The sequence below is a fragment of the Mobula birostris genome, chromosome 6, assembly GCF_030028105.1.
Source record: "Mobula birostris isolate sMobBir1 chromosome 6, sMobBir1.hap1, whole genome shotgun sequence".
Lineage (NCBI taxonomy): Eukaryota > Metazoa > Chordata > Chondrichthyes > Myliobatiformes > Myliobatidae > Mobula > Mobula birostris.
The window spans coordinates 172,137,963-172,165,582 of record NC_092375.1 but is presented as its reverse complement, the minus strand read 5'-3'; the positions used below and the strand labels follow the sequence as shown (position 1 = coordinate 172,165,582).

At 39.7% G+C, this 27,620-nt stretch overlaps 1 protein-coding gene across 11 annotated transcripts in view; it reads right to left on the bottom strand.

Moving 5' to 3' along the window:
• myo3b (myosin IIIB) overlaps nucleotides 1-27,620 on the bottom strand; it is a 484,195-nt gene that overhangs the window by 33,492 nt on the left and 423,083 nt on the right. For 10 of the 11 annotated variants that reach the window (XR_011886449.1, XM_072261905.1, XM_072261912.1 and 7 more), the window contains 3 exons: nucleotides 11,893-12,002; nucleotides 11,467-11,513; nucleotides 11,117-11,264 (listed from right to left, as the gene is read on the bottom strand). Coding sequence is in view for 10 of the 11 variants with exons in the window: in XM_072261905.1 (XP_072118006.1) it covers nucleotides 11,132-11,264; nucleotides 11,467-11,513; nucleotides 11,893-12,002 (290 nt within the window). In the remaining variant the exon portion in view is untranslated. Of the gene's footprint in view, nucleotides 1-1,331; nucleotides 1,402-11,116; nucleotides 11,265-11,466; nucleotides 11,514-11,892; nucleotides 12,003-27,620 lie in introns of those variants that run through there. The other variant, XM_072261906.1, reaches the window with a different exon arrangement.

Sequence of the window (27,620 nt, the reverse complement as noted above, 5' to 3'; positions counted from 1 at the left end):
TCCCATGCCAAAACCTATTACCACAATATAAAGATCCGTAAAACCATGGCCTGAATATTGTTGAGTTGAAGATCACACTTACTGATGCAGCCTTGACCACAGATAGGGCTTCAATTGACATCATCAATTGATGTGGGCAATATAGGGCACAACATTTCTCTGTGGAGTGTGACAGGTATGCCCAGAAATGCATTCTTTTGCAAATCATTCCACGTGCTCACAAAGGTTGTATGATAATAATAATATTACATTATCATCACCCAGAACATGCCCTCTTCTCATTGTCACCATCAGCGAGAACCCATGAACACTACCTCACTACTTTAGTTTTCGTTTTGTACTACTTATTTAATGTAACTTAAAAACACACACACACACACACACACACAGTATATACTTCTTACTGTAATTTACAGTTTTCATTATTATGTATTTCACAACAGAAGCCAGTGACATTAAACCTGATTCTGGTTCAGATTCCGATTCTTTTGCACATACATTTCTTCAGCAAACTGTCCAAGGAGATTTTTTTCTGCAAAGCTTCCAGTAGTTCAATGTGCAATGGCTGGAAGACCTTAAACAACTGCCTCTCCTCACAGAGCTCTTGAAGTGGGAGAACCAAGCCTTGGTGCATAGATTCTGACAGTCTGAAACATTGAACTGATCCTTGAAGTGGAAGATCAGCAAGCTTCAGAGGAACCAATACAGTCTTTCAACAAGCTAATCTTCCAGCAGCAACTGACGGTTGTGTCGGTGTGCTTTCATAGGAACATGTTGCACAGCTTCTCGTGATGAATCTAAAAAAAAGTATTCCAGACCTTCCTGGCAAATACACAGTCTAGAAGGAGAAGCATGACAGTTTCATCTCTACTGCAGCTTCCTCAAGGGCAATGTGTGGTGGCAATGAGACTCCAAGATCTAATGAGGATGCCAATTCTCCTCATTAGCCAAGTGAGGTATGAAATTTACTGATGAGGCACTCTGTCACATCATTTTGACATTCTTCTCGGAAGGCTATCCCCCCTGGGCATCCTGTGCAGAGAAATGTATCAATGAAGTGGTCAAAGATGTTCTTCTTCACAAACCTTATGGCAGACAGGTGGTAAAGTATGGAATGTCCAAAGGCACACGGCCAGATGCCTCCTTTACAATACCAGGGACAGATTGAACCACAGAGCAAAGCACGAGTCTTCTCTGCTTACCCACCATCTGTGCACAGGTTGCTGCAGCCACACGTGAAGGTAGCCATTGGAGGAGGGCCATCTTAGGTACATTTTCCCACTTTTCATTGAAGATGTAAACACAGGGTCTCTACAGAAACAGTTCATTTCTGACTTCTGGAAAAAATGGAGGACACCTCAGCTGACTGCAGCAGTGCTGGAGAAAGGGTACGGGCCATATCTGTGGCATATACAATGATGAAAAAACTTCAAAAGTTCAAAATTTAAAGTAAATTTATCATCAAAGGACATATATGTCAGCATATACAACCACATTTTCTTGTGGGCATGCTCAGTAAATCCAACATAATAGAATAATAATAATAATATAGTAATAACCATAATAGAACCAATGAAAGGCTCCTGTACCTTCTCCCTGATGGCAGCAGTGAGAAGACAGCATGTCTTGGGTGGTGGGGTCTCTGATGATGGATGTTGGTTTCCTGAGACAACTCTTTGTGCAGATGTGCTCGTTGGTGGGGAGGGCTTTACCACGATAGACTGGGCCATATCCAGTACTTTTTGTAGGATTTTCCATTCAAGGCCATTGGTGTTTCCATACCAGGTTGTGATGTGGCCAGTCAATCTACTCTCCACCACACATCTCTAGGAGTTGGTCAAAGTTTTAGATGTCAAGCCGATTCTTCCCAAACTTCTAAGAAAGTAAAGGCACTGCCATGTTCTCTTTGTAGTTACACTTACGTACTGAGCCCAGGATACATCCTCCGAAATAATAACACTGAGGTATTTAAAGTTGCCTACCCTCTCCACTCCTGACACTCTGGTGAGGACTGGCTCATGGACCTCTGGTTTCCTCCTCCTGAAATCAACAATCAACTCCTTGGTCTCATTGACATAAAGAGGTTCTTGTTATGGCACCATTTAGCCAGATTTTCAATCTCCCTTATAGAGGCTGATTCATCACCACCTTTGATTTGGCCAATGGCAGTGGTGTCATCAGCAAACATGAATATGGCATTGGAGCTGTGCTTTGCCACACAGCCATAAGTGTAAACTGAGTAGAGCTTATGGTGCACATGTGCTAATGGAGATCACAGAAGAGTTATTGTTCCCAATCCGACCTGACTCAGGTCTGCAAGTGAAGAAATCTCTCTTGCTTATAACTGTACACCAGATCTTTTTTTTTGTCCATGACTGAGGGAGATCAAAACTTCCATGATATCAGTTCCAGTTTCACCTTAGCTTTATGCTCCACCAAGTTCTCAGTACATATCAAAGTTCTCTGAACCATATTCCAGCACCTTAATATAATCAGATCTAAAAGTGAAAAGGACAAAGGACTATAAGACCAATTGTTAAAGAGTATGTCCTTGCTTTTGCCAGAGATGTGTTTGTAATCATCACAAAGCTCATAAATCTGTAAACTGACAATGAATCAGAATAGAATTCTCAACAACATCCATGTACAAGAAACACACATCAAAGCTGCTGGTGAATGCAGCAGGCCAGGCAGCATCTCTAGGAAGAGGTACAGTCGCTCGGCCCGAAACGTCAACTGTACCTCTTCCTAGAGATGCTGCCTGGCCTGCTAGGTTCACCAGCAACTTTGATGTGTGTTGCTTGAATTTCCAGCACCTGCAGAATTCCTTGTGTTTCCATGTACAAGACCTTGTTCTGAAAGCCTCTGCTGCCTGAAATCATCACCTCTCTTCTTCCCACTCCCTTCCTGATAGCCTTGGCAAAAGACTCAATACAACATACAAACAAGAAAATGGAAAAAGGGCAGTCTTGCTTAGTTTCAGTTTATCTGAATTCCACCCCCCATTCACACACTAACATTGTGTTACTCTTGTCTGTGTACAATAGAGTACTTTGTCATGTGTGATAATCTATCAAAGACCTTCTCCTGGTCCAAACTGACAAGGTATCCAACGTCCTGTCCCACACCTAGCTGAACATATCCCTGGACAGTCATTCAAGACAATTATAATACAATTTCTCAGACCATCATTACTTTGTATAATACAACCCGCTGAGGTCAAAAGGAAAATATTATAGATACATACTACAGATATATGAAATGTGTGCTAACAAGTTTTACACTGATCAATGATGATGGTCTGAAATTCATCACTATTCTTGAACAGAAAGCATATTTTATACAAATTAATTTACATATTTAATTGTATCTATTTGAAATGTTTTCAATTGTTCAGTTTTTGCCAAAGTAACTAATGATAGCTTCATTGCCTTTGAAAGGAAAACACTAAAATTCAGCACACAGTCTTTTCAAACTATTACCAATTTAGAGTTAAATGGCTGAAAGAGGCAGCTGGTCACACCATCTGCTTAAAGATTTCAAGGGCCAAAAGAGACAGGTTACACCTTTAGCCAAGCCAACTCTTTCTTTACCCCCTTCCACTGATAGCCTGCAGTGGGCTAATCTAAATTTCACGCTCTGATTTATTCAGACACTCCTACAGCTCCTGCCACTGACTCAGCTGCCGTAGACTTGCTCCTCTCAATTTCCATTACTCCTTTCACCTCTGCCAAAATAGTCTTCCTTTTCAAACAGTCAATTAAAAATAGGGAAAATACAGATATTTGAAACACTTGTTTAGGTAAAATAATGGATTTACTGCATAGTGCATATTCAGAGATGTTCCTGCATGCATCCATCATATCTGAATGATCCACAAAATAATAAGTATTTGCAAAAATTGTAAGTTCCCAAGCTTTATTCCTTTCATTACTATGTGCCGATGCAAATGAAGGCAATTCAAATGTGTGAAAAGAGGATTAGGATGCAACAAAATGCAGGTGTGAGGAAGCCGAAACAAAAGATACAAGATCCTAATGGCATTTCACGTCATTAAGAATTCTTTGATGTTTTTAATTCTGTTCCCTTTCTTCTTTATTCTTCTCTTTTAACCCTAAATCTTTTTGAACTGTCCTTTAAAGAACACATTTTTTCATATATCTTCGAACAACTGTCATTTAACATATTTGTCATTTCTGCAAATCTAGTTTTCTATTATTATGCATTTTCATAGTTTAGAAAGGGACAAAGCTTGTGAAAAGTCCTTATTAAAGAAGTGATAACATTTTATTTACAGTGTGAAAGATATGCGCTGCACAGATTGCTTCAGATCAGAATAGTACAACTGCCTGAGTAAAACAGATCATGCTGTCAAAATAGTGCATGAGGTCCACATTAGTCAGAAACTAAATTTGCCACAAAGTGTAAGAAGTATAAAACAGCAGACTGATAGACCTATTTGTTGCTTTCCTTTGTTCATATGGTTACCAGGCCACACAGGCAGGAAGTCATTTTTCTGACAAGCTTGGCCCCAGGTGTTCCAAATAACTGGCTCACTAAGGCTCTGATGATCTGCTTATCAGAACTTACTGAGGCACATCAGCACTCCATAACTGATACATTCATTCACATAATAGATAATAAAGGACTGTGAATAGTGAACCTATAATAGTTATCGTTGAAACAAATAAAAAGGTAAGCTAATTAAACTGACTCAGCTCAGAAATCTATAAGCGGTAATTAAAGATCTGTAGTTTCAATTTTAATTACATTAAATTTTTAGACATTATTTTCAAAAGCATCCTTTTGAAATACAGGGTATAAAAAGATAAAAACATTTGAAATATCAAAACATGAAATTTCAACTGACCAGTGCCTGGTTTGTTACATGTTACTGAGACTTATGTGTGCTTTCTTGACAATGTGCAATATAGGGTAAAAGTTCATCCTTGATCTCAAGCATTAAATGGATAATGCCTCACTGATTATCAGGAGGGGAGGACTGTGGGTGGCCATAACCAAAGTGCTAGTTTATCCTAAGCAAACAAAGATGAAGTTGTAGTCTTTATTTTCATCCATGTTATCAAATGAATGTTCGCCACGAGGCAGACTTCAATGCACAAAGAGCAAAACATATTAGCAAAAGAGATGAAATTTAGAAAAATGAGCAGTTTATGAAAAAAAAGTCAATTCTTTAGGGACTTGAAGATGTTATCTGTAATATAAAGTGCTATACTATATCTTACAATTAATTTGTCAATCAGAAGTAAATGAACAATTGATAGATGAAAACAATAGGAATTCTGCAGATGCTGAAAATTCAAGCAACACACATCAAAGTTGCTGGTGAACGCAGCAGGCCAGGCAGCATCTCTAGGAAGAGGCGCAGTTGACTTTTCAGGCCGAGACCCTTCGTCAGGACTAACTGAAGGAAGAGTGAGTAAGGGATTTGAAAGTTGGAGGGGGAGGGGGAGATCCAAAATGATAGGAGAAGACAGGAGGGGGAGGGATGGAGCCAAGAGCTGGACAGGTGATAGGCAAAAGGGATACGAGACGATCATGGGACAGGAGGTCCGGGAAGAAAGACAAGGCGGGGGGGGGAACCAGAGGATGGGCAAGGGGTATATTCAGAGGGACAGAGGGAGAAAAAGGAGAGTGAGAGAAAGAATGTGTGTATAAAAATAAGTAACAGATGGGGTACGAGGGGGAGGTGGGGCATTAGCGGAAGTTAGAGAAGTCGATGTTCATGCCATCAGGTTGGAAGCTACCCAGACGGAATATAAGGTGTTGTTCCTCCAACCTGAGTGTGGCTTCATCTTTACAGTAGGGGAGGCCGTGGATAGACATGTCAGAATGGGAATGGGATGTGGAATTAAAATGTGTGGCCACTGGGAGATCCTGCTTTCTCTGGCGGACAGAGCGTAGGTGGCCACTGTTTTATAAGTCATGTCACATTCATTAATTATATAGGTTATTGATACTCTAAGCATCTATAAATGAAAATCATTTGTTTATAAGGATGTAATACTGATGGCTCTAGATATTTCTGGTATTCCTAATAGGCTCATGTCAATCATATGTTCATATATTCACATTGACCAAAGGAGGGAAGAAAATGAAAGAGAGGTAGGAGGGCAAAGAGATTTAGAGAGGGGATTCCACAAAGTAATATCTTTGCAGCAATATTCAGGAGAGAATATTATACAAAGCAAGGAAGAGGAAAATTGGATAGGATTATAGATTAAACATGTTACAGATATTTAAACGTGAAGATAACAATATTAGGTTTGAATTGTTTAAGGGCCAGTGTCAAGTCAGGGAGCACGGGATGCCATTAAGGTAACGTGAGGTGAGATTAAAGTAATGTGTAATAAGCTAATGGAACATTATTTTCGATGGACTTTCTAGTTAGTAGAAATTGGGAAACTGGAATATTTGAAACTAGCGGCAGCAAATACATGAAAAGAAGTTATCAGTGGCAGTGGTTGTCATATTAAAAAAGTGGTTCTAGTAATAGAAACAATATTGTAAGCAACGTGATCCAAAATAGTGGGAGCACAGGGCCAAAGGACATAGGTTTGGACATGGGTGTAAAACAAATCTGACTGAGTTGAGCTAGTGAAGGGATTGAGAGACGAAGGAGGAAAAGTAGAGTTGAATTTTACCAGTGTGTGCATGGAAGGTAACTTCATTGGTGGCTGGAAGAACTAAAAACAAAACTGAGGGAAGACACTCACAAATTTCTACAGATTCACTGTGGAGAGCATTCTATCTGGCTGCATCACCATCTGGTATGGGGGGGCTGCTGCACAGGATCAAAATTATGGGCATTAGACTCTATAGCATCCAGGCCATCTTCAAGGAGCGATGCCTCAAAATTGTGGCGCCCATCATTGAGGACCCGCATCACCCAGGTCATGCTTTGTTCTCATTGCTACCAGCAGAAAGGAGGTACAGAAACCTGAAGGCACATTCAGTGATTCAGGAACAGCTAATTCTTCTCTGCCATCCGGTTTCTGAATGGACATTGAACTCACGAACATGACCTCACTACTTTCTTTTATTTCTGCTTTCGCACTCCTTATTAATTTAACTATATATATAATTCTGATCTGATTCCACAAAACTTCTCAACTGAAGAGAGATTTTGGAGGAGAATGCATTGACTATATCAATGACTGCAAAGGTAAAGGAATATGAGAACAGATGCATAATAAAATGGTTAAAATCTTTTTTCCACTTCCATTATATTTTGATACCAGTTCCTAATTGTTAAAAACTATTTTATTCTATCTCATATTTCTTTAGTCATCTGTTCTGCCCTACCTGAAACCTTACTCACATGAGATGCAGTTATTATCAGCATTCCCACTCTCTGTTTCTATAAATGTTGATCTACCTGACTTCTAAGTAACTGGAAGGAAATATAACACTAGCAGTAACCATTAAGAAAGATTTATTTACTGCCTTATCACATCACAAGAAAACTTTATGTAATATTATTTTACTTTGTAGTGCAGCAATTATTCCATAACTGCATGACCTTTAATAGCTCATAAGAAGATTATTTAGAAGTGAACACAGAGGCAGATAAAAGGGAAAGAGATCAAATCAGAAGCCAAAGGTAAAAACACAAAATAAGAAGGACATTAGTGTGCAATAGGAAAGGAAACACTAAAAGATGTTAAATGAATAGGACAGTAACATATACAGTACATTGTATGATCACCATGCAAACACCGAAAATTCTAAACACACATTAAAGAGATGAAGCAAAGAGAGAAAGCATTTTAAGGAGGAAGAATCTGAAAAGAACAGGAAAGCTTCACAGAAAAAAATAGATTTTGAGATTTTGCTTTCTGTCACAGTGAGAGCCCAGAACAAATGAGTTATCTCTGGTTGTCCAAAATTTAGTAACAAGATGTCATCTGAAACAAGTGGGGTTAGGTCTCAAATTGGGCACAATATCTCACTAACCACATTAGTCAGCCACTAGGTATCCATATTACTGGCATAAAGTTCACCTCTTAGAATGGAAATAAACTTTTGAGGCAGCTATGGGAAAGAAAAGCAGAGAGGATGTTTTTTGCTTGTATAGATTCATTCATTCAGGTGACTTGCCATTTGGCGTGGGCGATCATGTCTCTCCATCCATCATGGTCCCTGACCCTCCGAATTATAGTTGTTGCCCCCCCTGTTTCTAATCATGATGTTACTCCATCTATCATTTTCATCCTCTGTCTGTCTCTGCTTCTTTTTCCTTCCAGCTTTCCAGTTGTAACTAAATGTTTTAATGTCTCTCTTCGCATGATGTGTCCAAAGGATTTTGATTGCTGCTTTCTGATTTTTTTAAGTAATGTACATTTTGTTTTCGTTGTCTGTAGAACTTCTTCATTGGTTATCCTGTCCGTATTTGATATGCATAGCATTCTTCTGAGGAACCACATCTCTGCTGCATTGATTCTCTTTCCTTTTGTATAGATTAAGAACACTTAAAATACTAAACAAATCACCGAGGTGGTGCTTAAAACTGATATGCACAACTGAATGACTGGTGGCACACATATCCATGTAATACCCTTTCATCCGATTCCCATTCACAGCTGTTGCATTTCACAAAGGTACCCAACCAATAAGGAACTGGGAAAGTTAGAGGAAAAGTTCCCTCAGAAACCCGGGAAAAGTCTGATCGATTAGTTCTCCAGCTGATTGAGATGAAACTTATTATTTTCTTACGTTGGGTAAAATGGAATAAGTTTAATTGCATTTCTTTTCCCATAATACGCTGCATGAAATTGAACGTGTACACAAATTTTCATTTGCATTTTCTTTCAGTTTTGAAATAACAATGTTCTATTTACCAAACTACAAGCTTCTTCGAAGTTATTTACTTTTTAAATAAATAAATTTTTTGCATCGTTTGCAATATAAATGCACAAAACAGCAGAAAGAACAAATTTAGGCTGTGCCATATTCTATGCTGAAAGAAGAAACAAATGTATCCATTAATAGGAATTCACCATTTAATTTTGCGTGTACTAATGTCCGTGACATCATTACATTGGAGCAGAAAAGTGATTGAAACCAATTTCAAAGTGTACACAGAAGATTTCTCTCAAATTGATTCAATTAAATATTGGTTGCTGGGACAGATAATGTTTGTGTATTATACAAATCCCTTTTTCTGCTGTTGGTTTCTAAAAGTGAAATACTTTAAGCGAGCTTCTGCAAACCACATGTAAAACTGCTGGCACTTGTTAAGAACAGCCAAAAAGACATGTGGTGGACTTCCTGGCCACAGGTCTTAGAAAGCCCTGCTGTTTCACATTTGGTTTTCAGGCAAATATGTCAGAACTGAACTTTGAGAATCTGGTGATAGTAAAGAATGACAGAATGCTCTAACATTTATTTAGCATTATCATGTCTTTCAAAGTACATCTTTTCTCAGGCATTTGGTTGTTTTCAGAGTATTTCTGTTGTGTCAACAATTGCTGCAGCTGAGTTTCACACACATTTCGTAAACAATAATAAGATTAATGGTTGGTAGATCTGGTTTGTAGTGTGGGTTCAAAATAATGGTTGCCAACTTTACTCGGAAAATATATTGTTACTCCCATGTATTTTGCCAACATCCATCTAAACAGGCCAATAGGTTTTTGGCCTAATATCTCAGCTGGAGAATGAGAATTTGTGAAGGCTCCACATAATACAATTATTATCTCTAACCTGATCTTAAGAGTTAGGAGCAGAATTAGGCTATTCGGCCCATCAATTCTGCTCCACTATTCCATCACGTCTGATTTTTTCATCTCCCTCAAAATCATTTTCCTGCCTTCTCCCTGTAACCTTTGACACTCTTACGAATCAAGAACCTATCAAACTCTGCCTTAAATATACTCAATGACTTAGTGCCCACAGCCATCTGTGGCAATGTATTCCACAGATTCACTACTCTCAGTCTGGCTCATTCTGATCTAAAGGGGCGTCCTTTTATTCTGAGGCTGTGCCCTCTGGTCTTAGACTCCTCCACTATATCTTGATCTGATTAATGCTGACAAGACACAAAACAAGCATTTCTCCATTCCCAAGCCATAAAATATCTCACATTGATGAGCTCAAATAAACCAATAAAGCAACCAGACCTATAGATTAGCTGAACATTTTTTATTTATGGAGTTTCAGAATTGTACAGAGTATGCATAAATAATGCACCAGTTAAGGTGCATTAGAATGCAGTAGAAATGTGGACATTGAAGAAAAATTTTCTGCTCTGAAGAAGGATGTACATCAGTTGAATTATTTCCAGTTATACCTCGGCTGTAGCAGGCACATATCATGACCTGGAGGCATCAAAGGACACCTGGACAGCCCATTTGTTACTCTGCACGCTAACACCACAAACATAAGAGGTCTCCATGCTGTTCCCTGAGCCCACGCTGCGCTACTTGGGGACATTTCTTCGAATGACAGGTGTGCAGTGTTGGATTTATTACTTCTAAATTCAATTGCCATTCTAAATAAGGCTATTATTACCTCTGTCAATAGTTATTTACAATACAGAAAGCTTAGGCACAAATACAGACTTTCTGCATCATGCAGCCAACAACTCACCAAATGTAATTACAAATAGTTTCTAACTTATACACGTCATTGCTTATCTATTGGTTTGTGTATTTTTCTGACACTTTTATATATTTCATGAACAAAGTAACTTTTTCAAAGAATAATTTTAATGCAAAACATCACATAGACGTAGATCCCCCCAGTGCTCACATTGTTGATAAATTAACGATGGAATTGACTGAAATTGTGCAGATCGATACTGGGTGTATTTTCATACTTGCAATTAGAATTAAAACCCCACTGGAGATGGACTTGAATGAAACAGCAAGAGGAACATAGATTGAATAAAAAAGGAAATCATTGACAGTGTGATCTACAGAAATAATTTTCGGTTTATAGGTTTTTTTACCCTTATACAAAAAACAACAACGATTAGTGAACCATTCCTGTCCTTTCTGACTGCAACTGCTTATTCAATAATAATTCATAAAACTTGCCAATGGGAAAATTAGTTTGTAAGTCCTAAGTGAGAAATATGAGCTCATTAGATTACCTATAGTGTCTTCTTTTAGCTATGAGTAAATTCTGGACCTCTCGGAATAGGAAGAGGAGAGTTTAATGAATCATTTTCCTCAGGGACAGGTTCAACAGCTGATAGTGATTTGTAATACTCATCCTCAATGTCCAGCACTTTGATTTGGCTGTGATAAGGAAGGGAAAAGATATAGTTACAAGTGACGTATCAGCACGTGCAGAATTATCATTAAAAATGTCAGTCATAAAATAAAGATTTATTTTCTGTATAATTTAATTCAATTCATAAAAGAATAAAATTTCAGAAATCTATTAAACAATAGTCTTCTCTATTTACAGTTGGAAAGAACTAAAGGAGTATCTGTTTACCCAAGTTTTCTTGGCCGTCTTTTGCTCCCTTGGTATTCTAGGATTCCCTGTGGAGAGGGCAAAGAACACACAGTCAACAGCAAAGCAGCAAGTCGTTAATTTTTAATTCAAAGTGATTTTGTGTTGAATGCAAGCAGATGCTGATAATATCAGAAGTCACAGCATAATTTTTTTGATCAAAGAGCTCAAGTGAGCCTGATGAAGCATGCATCTTGCTTGGCTTTGATAAACCACATCAATTATTCACCGTGACGGCAGACATCCTGACATGAAAGCAACAGATAAAGAGCATAAGCACATGTTCACGAAGACAGACAGAAGAAGAGCATGGGGGTGGGGCTGGAGAGGTTGGGGCAGGTATTTATAATGGTATTATCATCTGGACCCAAAGTCAGCAAAAGAGCTTTATTGCTACTTTGAACTCACATTTAACTGGTTATAATACAGGCTGTCCTCAGGGCTGTTCAGCATTTTGGGCTGCTGCATACGTCGACGTGGTGTTCTTAACTGTCTTTGTTCTGTCTCCTTGCCTGATCCTAAACATTAAATCACAATGTTGTTAACTTTCCAATAACCCAAAGCCTCATCCACTTGTTTACTGCCATTTCATAAATTCTCCTGTCCTCTGCTGCTTATTATTCATTTAAAACCCCTCTAATGCTGAACAAGACTAGCATTATGGTTCCCAAGAACAAATAAAGATTTTGAAGAAAGAACTAAACAAATTCTATAGCAAAATGTTAACTACAACTGAAAGCAGAATTTTAACTCCTTGCTCTGCCCACCATTTTTGAATATTCCATTTTCCAAGGTTCTTATCCACACACATTCTTACCAGTTGCATCAAGATATGAATAATCAGATGTTTTGACTGCACACGATAAATGGAATGATCTGATATTTTGATCCCCAAGGTTTTCCCTTCCATTGAGAAAATTTCATCCCCTGGTCATTATCTCCTTGTTATAAATCATGCCTTCACTTTACCATGCAGTAAACAATTTGGTATAAATATTGATTCTGAAAAATGCAAGACTTCACTGATCAGACAGTTTCCTGAGTGACAGTGCCATTAAAAGTGAAAATAGAGATTTTTTTATCTCCCTATTGGCTAAATGGTTAGCTCCCCCAATGGGTAAGCCAAAGTGAGTTAATTCTGGCAAATCAGTAGATATCTTCCAGTCACCCTATCAGTTATTGAAGAGCAAAGGTTGTCCAATTCTAGCCAATATACAGTATATCACTCAACTAAATAAGATCTATCCCATGGGTTTTGCAGCTTGTAGAACCGTTACGTCTACAAACCAAGTTTGTAGAATGAGCAGCTCAATAATTGGGGGTATAATGGACAACGAGTAAGGCTGTCAAAACTTGCAGTGGGATCTGGACCAGCTGGAAAAATGGGCTGAAAAATGGCAAATGGAATTTAATGCAGACAAGTGTAGAGTGTTGCACTTTGGGAGGGCAAACCAAGATAGGAACTATACAAAGAACAGTAGGGCACTGAGGAGTGCGTTAGAACGGAGGGATCTGGGAATACAGATCCCCAATTCCTTGAAAGCAGTGTCACATTTAGATAGGGTTATAAACAGATCTTTTGGCACACTGGCCTTCAAAAATCAAAATACTGAGGACAGGAGTTGGGTTGTTATGTTGAAATTGTGTGGCGACATGTATATATTCTGATAATAAATTTTACTTTGAACTTTGAAATTGTATAAGACATTGGTGAGGCCAAATTTGGAGTACTGTGTGCATTTCTGGTCACCTACCTACAGGTAAGATATCAATAAGATTGAAAGAGTACAGAGAAAATGCACAAGGATTTTTCTTGGTCTTGAGGAACTGAGAAAGGTTGAACAGGAATTAAAAGGACTTTATTCCAGAGATCATAGGAGAATGAGGAGAGATTTGATAGAGGGATACAAAATTATGAGAGGTAGAGATAGGGTAAATGCAAGCAGGCTTTTTCTGCTGAGTTTGTGTGAGATCAGAACTAGAAGTCATGGGTTGAGAGTAAAATTTGAAATCTTTAAGGGGAACATGAGGGGTAACTTCTTCACTCAGAGGGTTGTGAGAGTGTGGAATGAGCTGCAGTAGAAGTGGTGGATGTGGGTTCGAGTTTGGATAGGTACATGGATGGGAGGGGTACGGAGGGCTATGGTCCAGGTGCAGGTCAATGGGAGTAGACAGAATAAATCTACACAAACTATATGAGCCAGTTTCTGTGCTGTAGTGTTCTATGACAATGAGTGGCTGAGTGAGAGCAGACTGACGTACATCATTCAACAACTCACTGCACTATAGAATGACTTCAAATTCCAAAATTTTACACAATTTTGCTTTATAAAATACTTTACATTTCATACTTCAGCTTGATCAATTTGTAGGAGGTGTGCCAGTTTCAATTTTGCAACCATGGTTCCACTACAGAATCTAGGTAGCTGAACACACGTGCCACAGTAGTGTAGCGCTTAGTACGATGCTATTACAGATCAGGGCGTCAGAATTTGGAGTTCAGGCCCAGCATCTTCTGTAAGGAGTCTATAGGTTCTCCGCCTGGAATGCATGGGTTTTCCCCAGCTGCCCAGGTTTCCTCCCCTAGTCCAAAGATGTACTGGGTAGGACCATAAGACATAGAAGCAGAATTAGGCCATTCAGCCCATCAAGACTGCTCCACCATTCCATTGTGGCTGATCCCGGATTCCGCTCAACCCCATACACCTGCCTTCTCACCATATCCTTTGATGCCCTGACCAATCAGGAAATGATCAACTTCCGCCTTAAATATACCCATGGACTTGACAGTCTGTGGCAAAGCATTCCACAGATTCACTACACTACAGGTAAAAAAATTCCTCCTTAACCCTATTCTAAAGGGTCGCCCTTCAGTTTTGAGGCAGTGACCTCTAGTTCTGGACACCCGCACATAGGAAACATCCTCTCCACATCCTTTCAACATTCAGAAGGTTCCAATAAGATCCCATCCTCCCCCCCCCCCACCACATTCTACTAAATTCCAGTAAGTACAGGCCCAAAGCTGCCAAATGCTCCTCATATGTTAACCCCTTCATTCTCAGAATCATCCTTGTGAACCTCCTCTGGACTCTCTCCAATGACAACACATCCTTTCTGAGATAAGGACCCAAAACTGTTGACAATAGTCCAAGTGCGGCCTGACCAGTGTCTGAAAAAGCCTCAGCATTATCTCCTTGTTTTTTTTTATATTCTATTCACCTTGAAATGAATGCCAACATTGCATTGTCTTCTTTACCACAGACTCAACCTGAAAATTAACCTTCAGGGAGTCTTGCACAGGGACACCTAAGACTGTTTGCACCTCTGATGTTTGAATTTTCTCCCGATTTAGATAATAGTCTGCACTTTTCTTCCTTTTACCAAAATGCATTATCATACATTTCCCAACACTGTATTCCATCTGTCACTTTCTTGTCCATTCTTCTAATTTGTCTAAATCCTGCTGGAATTGCATTGCTTCCTCAGCACTACCTACCCCCCCATCTATCTTAGTAACATCTGCAAACTTTGCCACAAAGCCTTCAATTCCATTATCCAAATCATTGACAAACAATGTGAAAAGTAGAAGTCCCAATACTGACCCCTGAGGAAAACCACTAGTCACTAGCAGCCAAGCAGAAAAGGCCCCCTTTATTCCCACTCACTGCCTCCTGCCTGTCAGCCATTCCTCTATCCATGCCAGTATCTTTCCTCTCATGCCATGGGATTTTATCTTGCTAAGCAGCCTCATGTGTGGCACCTTATCAAATGCCTTCTGAAAATCCAATGACATGACATCCACTGTCTCTCCTTTGTCCACCATGCTTGTTACTTCCTTGAAGAACTCTAAGAGATTTGTCAGGCAAGATTTCCATTTATAGAAACCATGCTGACTTTGACCTTATTTTATCATTAGTCTCCAAGTACCCTGAAACCTCATCCTTAATAATGGACTCCAACTCTCTCCCAACCACTGAGGCTAGGCTAATTGCCCTAGAATTTCCTTTCTTTTGCCTTCCTCCCTTCTCAAAGAGTGGGGTGACATTTGCAATTTTCCAGTCCTCCAGAACCATGCCAGAATCAAGTGATTCTTGGAAGATCATAAACAATGCCTTTGCTATCTCTTCAGTAACCTCTTTCAGAACTCTGGGATGTAGTCCATCTTATCCACCTTAAGACCTCTGAGTCTGCCTAGAACTTTTTCCTTTGTAATAGAAGACACTCAGTCCTGCTCCCTGACACTCAACGGAACTCTGGCATACAGCTAATGTCTTCCACAGTGAAGAATGATGCAAAGTATATATTAAGTTCATCCACCATTTCTTTGTCCCCCCATTACTACCTCACCAGCATTATTTTCCAGTGGTCGAATATCAACTCTCACCTCCCCTTTACTCTTTATATAACTGAAAAAAACTTTTAGTATCCTGCTTTATATTATTGGCTAGTTTGCCCTCATATTTCATCTTTTCCCTTCTTATGGCTTTTTAGTTGCCTTTTATTGGATTTTAAAAACTTCCCAATCATCCAACTTTCCAGTCACTTTTGCTACTCTATATGCCCTTTCATTGGCTTTTATGCAGTCCTTAACTTCCTTTGTCAGCCACGATTGCCTACCCCTGCCATTTGAAAACTTCTTCTGTTGGACACTCCTGTGCTTTGTGAACTATTCCCAGAAACTTCATCCCCCTCTGCGCTGGCTTCAACCCCATCAGTATCCCCCCTCCAATACAGCTGGACAAGCTCCTCTCTCATGCCTCTGTAATTCCCATTATTCCATCGCAATACTGATACATGTGACTTATGCTTCTCCCTCTCAAATTGCAGCATGAATTCAATCATATTTTGATCACTGTCTCCTAAGGGTTCCTTTACCTTAAGCTCCCCAATAAAATCTGGATTATTACACAACACTCAATCTGAGATAGCCTTTCCCCGAGTAGGCTCAAGTACAAGCTGCTCTACAAAGCCATCTTGTAGGCATTTAACACATTTCCCCTCTTGCAATCCAACGCCAACCTGATTTTCCAAATCCCCTTGCATATTGAAGTTCCCCTTTACAATTGTGACATTATCCTTATTACATGCCTTTTCCAGCCCTCTCTGCGATCTCAACTCCACATCTTGGCTACTATTTCCAGGCCTTTATATGATTCCCATCATATTTCCTTTTACCTTGGAGTTTCTTAACTCCACCCACAAAGATTCGACATTTTCTGACCCCATGTCACTTCTTTCTAAAGATATAATTCCATCTCTTACCAACAAAGCCACACCACCACCTATGCATCCTGCCTGTCCTTTAACATTAAGCTCTCAACTATGATTTCCACGATTCAGCGATGCCCACAATGTCATACCAATCAACCTCTAATTGCACCATGAATTCATCCACTTTATTCCGAACACTATTTGCATTTAAATACAGCACCTTCATTCCTGCATTCTTTGCCCTTTTGAATTTTTGCCTCTGTGGTACAATTTAACTCTTTGCACTTCTTGCATTTGTACCCAATCTTTGGCTTGTCCTTCCTTACATTCATATTACATCCATCATCTGCTTGTAAACCTGCTGGCTCATCCTCAGCTCTATCATACTGGTTCCCATCCCCCTGCCACATTATTTTAAACCACTCCCAATACCTCTAGCAAACCTGCCTGCAAGGATATTCGTCCCTCTGTCCCTTGTACAGGTCACACCTGCCCCAGAAGAGGTCCCAATGATCCAGAAATCTAAATCCCTGCCCCCTGCTCCAATTCTTCAGCTACACATTTATCTGCTACCTTGGTCTATTCCTATCCTCACTATCGCATGGCAGGTCAATTGGTGATTGTAAATTGTCCCGTGATTAGGTTAGGGTCAAATCATGATTGTCGGGGTTTGCTGAGGTGGCCCAGCTCGAAGGGCTGGAAGGGCCTCCTCTGCACTGTATCACTAAATATATAAATAAATCAATAAATAGAGACAATGGATAACATATCCAAGATGCTTCTCCACACATTTAATAAACGGGGGTCTCATTTGTTTGTTCAGACATTCAGTTGGAATTAAAATATCACTTTTATAACATATAACCAAAACTAATTTGTATCTAATGAATTACAAGTTATCTAATGAATTATCATTTTGATAGGGTAATTTTAAGCCCAGAACAGGGTAATGAAGAACTACTAATTACTTTAGAATCTTATGCATGACCTATAATCACCTCAAATATGTCTACCTCTGGTTTAATTTGGTCTAGTTGTGTGATGAGGTTATAAATGGAAATGAGTCTGTGAAATGGAGAGAGAGAGAATAAAATAATAACACAGAGTTCCTGTTGATTCTAATGTGAGGAGATCAGAATCAAACCCACCAGGCAGCAGATCAGAAATGACTGACTGATATTTTAGCCACCTTCAGCTTGGAGATGTGAGGTGTTATGGAGGTTTTTCAGTTGAATATGGAAACAAGTAAAGTTTCATGATCAGGACTGAGATAGTGAAATTGAGAGAAAGGAATGGAATGATCATGGAAAGCAGGGTAGAAGGAAGTGTTGTCAAGACAGCTGTGGGAGTTGATGAGCTTATAATGATATTGTTAGCTAAGCCATCCCCTTAGATGGAAGTAGAGATTTCAAGAAAGGCACAATCAGAAATGGCTCTGAGTGAGAGCAGCCATAGTATGGTTAGTTTACAGAGATGTAAAGTGCGTGGCCAAGTGGTTAAGGCGTTCATCTAGTGAGTCATTAAGGCTTGAACTAGGTTGCTAGTTCAAGCCTTGGCTGAAGCAGCGTGTTGTGTCGTTGAGCAAGGCAGTTAACCACACATTGCTCTGCGACAACACCGGTGCCAAGCTGTATGGGTCCTAATGCCCTTCCCTTGGACAACATCGGTGGCGCGGAGAGGGGAGACTTGCAGCATGGGCAACTGCCGGTCTTCCATACAACCTTGTCCAGGCCTGCACCCTGGAAACCTTCCAAGGTGCAAATCCATGGTCTCACAAGACTCACGGATGCCTAAGAAGAAGAAAGAAGAAGAAGAAGAAGTGCAAGATCATGAAGAGATTTAAACAATTAAATTTTCAGCATGAAGGAGGAGAGGCCAGCAATGTGATAACCTAAGGTGACAAATGCAATCTCATAATCATTATGTTAGATCCATCACGTTTCCTAAAGCAGCATCCTCATTATTTTGTTCATGAAAGAAATCCAGCAATCTTGTACAAAAGAAATGCATGAACTAAACTTTTGAGAAACTCTTAGAAAATAGAGATTAATGCTGCAATATGTAGTGGAGTTATCTCTTCCATATGACCTGCCCCATTTATTTAACTTTGGGGAAGTTGTGGTGGACTGGAAACTTTCAAGATGCATCAGGAGATACCCACTAAAACTACAGACACTGCCAAGTTTCTCTACGATTATTCATCCTGGAATTTTCTCCCAATGAAGAGAACTGGCATGAAGAATTATCTACAGTCAAGGACAAATAACTCATATGTAAGCACCTACACATCCCGGTAATGATTCAAACAAATCTGCCAAAGAACTGAAAATTGCTTGACCTTGATATTATATGGCAGGGAAGGTCAATTTGGTTACACTGACAATCAGATGAAGGATTAAATCTCTATTCTAAAGTAATTTTTTGATTTATTTATCCAAATTTAAAAATTTTTTTTGTTCCATTTATTCATCTCAGGATGTCGGCATCATTGCAAAGTTGGCAGCTATTGCCATCCAGAATTGCGCTTGAGGTGGTGGTGATGATGAGTGCTTTCTTAGATATTGTAGTCTTCTGATTAAAGAACTCCCATGATGTTGTTGCATAAAGAGATAAAGAGCTAGTGACAACAAAGGAACAGGAAGAAATTTCCATGTCAAGAGACTGTGTAGTATGGCGGTTGGTTTTCCACGTCTAGGCAAGTAATTGCAATACATTTTATCAGTGGCATTCATTGCCTGCAATCTAACAGGCCGCTTTGTCCTAAATGGCCTTTTGAGTTTATTGGACTGTTGTAACAGAAAGTGATCTTTTTCAGTTTGTGAGCTTGAAAAAGTGAGTTTGTTGGACTATAGTAACAAAAAATGAATTTTTGTAATACAGTGACTAAAAATCACTTAAACTACTTTCTTGACTGAATAAACTTCCATGATATAGCTTATTTGAGCACCACTTTTCCTTTGAGACGTTCTGAATGTGAACGAAAGAGATGGTTGTTGACTTCAGGAGGACATGGAACGACCACTCTCCACTGAATATCAGTGACTCCTCCATAGAGATCATTAAGAGCATCAAATTTCTTGGTGTTCACCTGGCGGATCTCACCTGGTCCCTCAACACCAGTTCCATAGCAAAGAAAGCCCAGCAGCATCTTTACTTCCCGCGAAGACTGAGGAAAGTCCATCTCCCACCCCGCACCCCCCCTCCCATCCTCACACATTCTACAGAGGTTGTACTGAGAGCATCCTGAGTAGCTGCATCACTGCCTGGTTCGGAAATTGCACCATCTCGGATCGCAGGACCCTGCAGCGGATAGTGAGGTCAGCTGAGAAGATCATTGGGGTCTCCCTTCCCGCCATTACAGACGTTTACACCACACGCTGCATCCGTAAAGCAAACAGCATTATGAAGGACCTCACGCACCCCTCACACAAACTCTTGCCATCTGGCAAAAGGCACTGAGGTATTTGGGCTCTCACGACCAGACTATGTAACAGTTTCTTCCCCCAAAGCCATCAGACTCTTCAATACCCAGAGCCTGGACTGACACCAACCTACTGCCCTCTATTGTGCATATTGTCTTGTTTATTATTTATTGTAAGGCCTGCACCTTTTTGTGCGCTTTATGCAGTCCTGGGTAAGTCTGTAGTCTAGTGTAGTTTTGTGTTGTTTTTTACATATTTCAGTGTAGTTTTTGTATTGTTCATGTAGCACCATGATCCTGAAAAACGTTGTCTCGTTTTTACTGTGTACTGTACCAGCAGTTACGGTTGAAATGACAATAAAAAGTGACTTGACTTGACTTGACTTAATCAAAGAAACTACAAAATACTCAACTGAACACTCAGATAATGATGGATATGTCAAAACAGGTAGCATGGCCTAGGTGCGGCAAGCCATTGACATTTGTTACTCCTTGCAAATAACTTGGAGCATATTTTCTAACAGTGGCTTGGTCACCTAAGCCGACTCCAACCTGATCGACAGGGCTCTGAGCAGCACAGAGCTTTTCGATCATGAATCCCACAGAAATGGTTTGACAGTTGGTTACACCATGCCCTCAGGCTGAACCAGTTGCTGAGTGAATACCTCTCATCTCTGGTTTTGAATGTCATTCGCTCAGCAGATAATTTGATTTTATTAAATTCTTCTCCAAGGTTACTTCAACATCTGATGACGAGAACTTTTTTTTATTCTATCCAAGCAGTTGGACACTGTTCTAATTTTTTTCTCACATGGCCAGCCATCAAATTCTTGTAACTCATCTCAGAACATTTTGCTACATTGAAGATCAGTTATAAATATAAGCTGTTTAATTTACATGATTTGCAATTTCTCATTCCAGAATTAAATACCATTGATGGCTTTGTTTTGTAAATGACTTTATTATTATATAATAATAATCCAACCTAAAGGCATGAACATTGATTTCTCAAACTTCCAGTAATTGCCCCCCTTCAGCATTCCCCATTCCTGTTTCCCTCTCTCTCCTTTTTCCTTACCTGCCCATCAACCCCTCTGGTGATCCTCCTTCTTCCCTTCCTTCCATGGTCTTCTACCCTGTCTTATCAGATTCCCCTCCTTCAGCCCTTTAGCTTTTTCACCAATCAACTTCCCAGCTCTTTACTTAACCCCCCTCCTTCAGTTTCACCTATCACCTCCCACCTTGTACTTCTTCCTCCCCTCCCCCACCTACTTACTCTGACTTCTCAACGTTTTTTTCCCAGTCCTGAATAAGGGTCTCAGCCCGAAACACCAACTGTTTATTCCTTTCCAGAGATGCTACCTGGCCTGTTGAGTTCCTCCAGCATTTTGTGTGTGTTGCATTATTATTATATATCTTTATCTTAAAGGTATGGTGTATCTGCATCCCCAAACTGAGAGTATTGCAATTAATATGAAGAATGTGGACTTCAAAACTTAGTTTGAAATTATGCTGCACAACAGGTTTGTCAATAAAGTTGAATCCTGTGGATTAAAACAGGCAGTAGCCTTACAATTAAGAAACTGACTGTGAAAGAAAAGAGTCACAGTGAACAATTGTTTCTTAGACTGGAGTAAGGTAGAGAATTGAAACTAGAACCTAACGTTACCTGATAATATTTTAACAGCTTAGATTTGGTAATGTAAAACCTAATGCAGATAGAAAAAAACTCAAAATATAGTGAAGAGTGAGGAACAGACAGACAGACTTCAAAAAGACATATTCAGGCCGGTGGGTTGGGCAGACAACTGTGATTAGTGTTATAATACACACCTTGGAAAGAATATTGAAGAATAATATAAAATACATTATCTTGAAGGGTATGCCCGAACAGAAGCACTTTTGGGTGTGCAGATAACTTCTGCAAGAAGAGGACAGTTTGAGAAGTTAAGTCGACAAAGAATAAAAGAAGCTGTGATTCAAAAGCAGAGGAAGAGGCTGCAACATTGAGAAAGTTATGATCAGCTTTTAGAAAACACTGGCTCAGCACAAATGTTATATTGCATTCAGTTACGGTTATTGTAATTTAGGAAGGATATGAAGGCCTTGGAAAGGATACAGAAAATATTTACTGGAATATAAAATGGATGATGGACATATTAGCAGCAAGGCTAAGGAACCCCACAAAGCAAAGCTGATTGAAAGAAGATGTGAAAGAGATGTTCAATATAGCACACTCATCCTTCCTCACTTGGTTTTATTTGCCCAGTATCTCTCCATTATCTGTTTCCACCTATCATCTACCAAACTTTCCCTGTGCCTTCACCCACTCCTGCCCTATCCAATTCCATTTGCCTGAATTTTTTGGCCTTTTCTGTTGCTATTTATCATCTACGGCACTCTCCTCTCCCTGCTTCTCCTTCCTCCAAACTCTCCCCATCTACCCAACATCTAAACATAATTTCCTACCCTATCCCACCTCATCTATTTCCACCTCTCACCTTCCAGCCTCCTATCAGAAGGGCCATGAATTTAAAGTTATTGACAAAAAATGGAAAATGAAGTTGGATTTTTGAATATATTGCCATATAGCATACTGGAGGCTAATACAATTATGGCTTTCAAGAGACAATTGAATAAGTACTTAAAAGAAAAAGATCCAGCCAGTACAACTAGCTGCATCATATGAAAGGAAGAATGAAATTAATCTGCACTGTTCTCATTATATGATCCCATATTCCGTGCTTTTGCTCATTTACTCATTCTTTTCCCTTGAGATTCAAAACATGGCCTTTTTTTACACCAAAGTGGAGCAAATTGGATTTATCTGTATCTAAAATTAACTTGTCACTTATATACCCATTTGAAATTACTAACTTCTGATTGCACCTTGTGGCCAAATGACCGGTGTAACTCTGATGCAGCTTTATATGATGCAGAATGCAATCAACTGCAGCAATGCTGCAAAAAGGCTTTGGGTCATATTGGGAATGCATAATCAGAACATTTCTAACACTTTGAAATATACCTTTTTGTCCACATTTGTGCACACCAGGTGACATCATTTGGAACCAGCTTAGGGCTAAGAAGTCATACACTAAATAGTAACAAAAAGAAACCCTTGTGAATCTACTAAACCTGATATGCATTCATTTAGTTCTGGTAACAGCTGAATGACTCTTTTAACATTTTTTCCTTCCAGTTCCTCCAATTTGACAAAATTGGGAAAGATGCATAATAAACAAAAGATTCACAAGTATCAGGGAAAGATTTCTTCACTGTTTCAAAAGAATCAGAAGTGCCTTTCACCAGAGTTATTTGGAATGGGAACTATTAAGTAGATGCAGGGAGATAAGCAGATTGCAGCAAATTTGTTTTTCCAAAAAACACACGTGTAGTAAAAACAAATGGCCATGTCTTTCTCTACGTTTATTTTGCCATTAATACATTATATTCTCTTACAATGACTAAATGTCACTCACGTTGCCTCCTTAAACAATGCACTTGTAACAGCTGAGAGCCTGCTACAAAGGTTCTAAGTGTCCAGTGGCACTTCCCCATAAAGATCATAAAACCATAAGACATAGGAGCAGAATTAGGCCATTTGGGCCATTGAGTCTCCTCCGCCATTTCATCATGCACCTGGTAGGTGCAACAGGGTTCAGTGTACCTCTCAGCACGTACCCATGCAACATGGAATGTACCACTTGGCAGCATTTATAGAATCAAAGAATCGTACAGCATTGAAACAGAACAGATAAATATATACCAACCAATGAAAGAACCAACTAGTCAGTACTCTTTCATATTAACCCTATCACTCAGCATAGCCTTCGGTGTCTATGCCATCACTGGTAGTCATTTCTTTATATGTGAAGACTAAAACATTTCAGGCAGATCAAAGTGCACCTCTCTGATCTGATGATCTTCCAGCAGCAATTAATATTTGTCTCATTTTGCATCCCTGAAAAATGACAATGGAGCAGAGTCCTCCGTTATGCAGTGGCCCTGCAAGAACCTTAACAAGAACCACAAAGGCCTTGATAGACTGGATGTGGAGAGGATGTTTCCTTTGGTGGGGGAGTATAAGGCCGGAGGACACAGCCTCAGAATAGAGGAGTGTCCTTTTAGAATGGAGATGAGGAGGAATTTCTTAGGCAGAGACTGGTGAATCTGTGGTATTTGCTACCACAGGCAGCTGCGGAGGTCAAATCATTGGGTATATTTAAGGCAGAGGTTGATAGATTCTTGATTGGTCAGGGCATGAAGGGATACCAGGGAGAAGGCAGAAGACTGGGGCTGAGAGGGATAATGGATCAGTCGTGATGAAATGGCGGAGCAGACTCGATGGGCCAAATGGCCAATTCTGCTCCTCTATCTTACGGTCACTGCATCTCCTTCCAAGCCGTTTTGACAAATGCAGAGATCACGAAGAAGTGGATGGTCATTTCATCCACACCACAGTAATCTGGAGGAGAACATATGGTGTGATAGAGGCTTTGGCTGTATGTGAAGTATGGGGAGAACCCCTCTCATGGCAGCAAAGTGAGATCTTGGTGCTTCTTTGAGAATTCTGGCATTGAGACATATTTTTGAAGAAACAGATGTAGACAGTGGCCCATTGAGTAAGGAAAAGGCTATGGTTTGCCAGCAATAGAATCTTTACTGCAAATTCTTGATAGTGTTGTTGCTGCTACCTATTACTCCTGTTTTTGCAATGTACAGCATAAAAAGTGACAATCCTGGTAGGAAGAAACTCTGTGCTCCTAAGAAGTATAAGCAGTGGTCTGATCTGGTAATGCTTCAAAATAAGGCTGAAATGTTCGGAAATAAAAATATTTTTCTTCTCTTAGTGGTAATGAATCAGAATCAGGTTTAATATCATTGTGAAATTTGTTGTTTTGCAGCAGCAGTACATTGCAATACCTAATATATGTATAAAACTAAGTTAAATAAACAATGTAAATGTAAAAAGAAAGCAAAAGAGAAAAAAAATAGTGAGGTTGTGTAGCTGGGTTCATTGTTCATTCAGAAATCTGATGGTGGAGGTGGAAGAAGCTGTTCCTGAAACGGTGAATGTGCGTGTCCAGGCTCCTGTGCCTCCTGCTTGATGGTTGCAATAAGAAGAGGGCATGTCCTGGGTGATGGGGGTCCTTAATGATAGATACTGCCTTTTTGAGGCATCATCCTTTGAAGTTGTCCTCGATGCTGGGGGGGGGGGGCTATTGCCCATGATGGAGCTCGCTAAGTTGACAACTTTCTGCAGCTTTTCCCAGTGCTGTGCAGTTAGAATGCTCTCAATGGCACATCTTCCGAAATTTTTGAGAGTCTTTGGTGATGTACCAAGTCTCCTCAAACTCCTAATGAAATACAGCCACTATTGGAATTGCATCGATAGGCTGGACCCAGAATAGATCTTCAGAGATGCTGATGGCCAGGAACGTGACAGTGCTCACCCTTTCCACTGCTATCCCTCGATGTGAACTGGTATGTGTTCACTCCACTCCCCCATCCTGAAGTCCACAATCAATTCCTTGCTCTTATTGACGTTGAGTGCAAGGTTGTTATTGCAACACCACTCAACCAGCTGATCTACCCCCCTTCTGTACGCCTCCTCATCACCATCTGAAATTCTGCCAAGAGTTGTGTCACTGGCAATTTTATAGATGGCGTTTGATGTACGCCTAGTCACACATCAGAGGTATAGAGAAAGTAGAGCGGCATCCTTGAGGTGAGCCAGTGTTGACTAACAGCTAAGAAGTGATGTTATTTCCAATCCGCACTGTCTATGGTCTCCCAATTAGGAAGTAAAGGAGATAATTGCAGAAGGTGGTACAGAGACCCAGGATTTGGAGCCTGTTGGTTAGAAATGAGGGTATAATTGTGTTGATGGCTGAGCTGTAATCAATTAACATCAGCTTGATGTAAGTATTGCTCTTGTCCAGGTGATCCAAGGCCAAGTGGAGAGCTGGCGAGATTGCATCTGCTGTAGACCTATTGTGGTGAAAGGCAAGTTGCAGAAGCTCCAGCAAAGAAGTGTGCTTAAACTCTAATTTTCTTAATATTTTTGTACACAGTTGACCGCTAATGTCACAAAATTACCGGTGGAATGGGATGGCCCCAAGGTATGAAACTACTGATTATCTTAATAACTCTGGCAGAGTGGTGACAGGTTTTATTTTTACAGGTGACAAACTCAGTCCTGGATTCAGTGCTAATTATAACTGTGCAAAAATAGCTGTACCAGTGCCTCTAGTTTGGATGTATTAGATGGAAACTATGAACCTTCCACACTCTATGATGTGTTCTTTGAATTGATCTGGTAGAAGTAAAAAGTTAGTTGGAAAGGTTCCAGGTAGAAATGGGCACATTTGCATCAGTGAAACAGAGTATCAGATGTTCCACTGTTTGCAATGAAATTGAATGTTTGGTGGAGGATATTAATAGGTGGTTGATCCATAGATCAAGTCATGCTTCTTCAAATGGTCCGAGGGAGGACAACCCGTCATTGGAGCTTACTTGACATCTGCATCTATTTATTACTGTACAACAGCGCCAAATGTGTTGGAGGTCAGAGACCACATATCCAATCTCCCACTTCATCACAGGGCTCTAAGCTGAGTCCAATCACCTTTCTTAGTTATACTGACCATAGGGTCAGATACAGTTTGCATCAGTTGCCTCTGCTTCAAATCTGCCCACACTGGAATATCAAATGCTGTCCCATTCATCTGAATGCAGTCACTGACATTATTTCATTAAAAGTATTATACTGGCTAAATGCATTATATGTAATGAGATGTACTCCATTGATTATTATTCATACTATTTTTATTATTCATATTTCTTTTAGTTGCTTTTAAGTGCTTATGATTATCAGATGCATTTAGAGATAGTTGAAAAAAGCTATTGGAAAGGTGGCAGTGGTGGAGCTTCAGTGTCCACCATTCAAGATTTTGAACTGCATTGCTTTGGGAAATAGCTGTGGCAGTGAGCCCTTCAGTCAATGGGATGCAGGAGCTGTGAAAGGTTAGTGTGGCCACAGGGACTGCACGAGGGAAGAGTGTGCGCTGTTGATAGGTCAAGCACAAACAGGCTCAATATTCCTAAATTTCCTCCTAAAACCCTTATTCTTCCTCCACTATTATTTTCTATTAATTATATTAGGTCCATGTTTGTCTTTTAGGGAGAATACTATATGGAAAAATGTAGGTATTTTGATATGCAAAATTTATTAACTGACTTGCCTTATTTACAGACAGAAGTGATTGCAGATTCTGGAATATGAAGTACCAAACAGTAAGCTGGAGGAACTCAACGAGTCAAGCAGCATCTGTGCAGTGAAAAGAATTTTCAACATTTTGCATCAAAATCCCACGTCAGGATCTATTTCAAAATTAATGGCTGTGAAAGCTTTTAGGAATTCTTGATGGTGTTAATATTGTTACAAGAATTTGTTGTTTTTTTCTTTACATAGTCAACAATAAAGGAGACTGATTTTTTG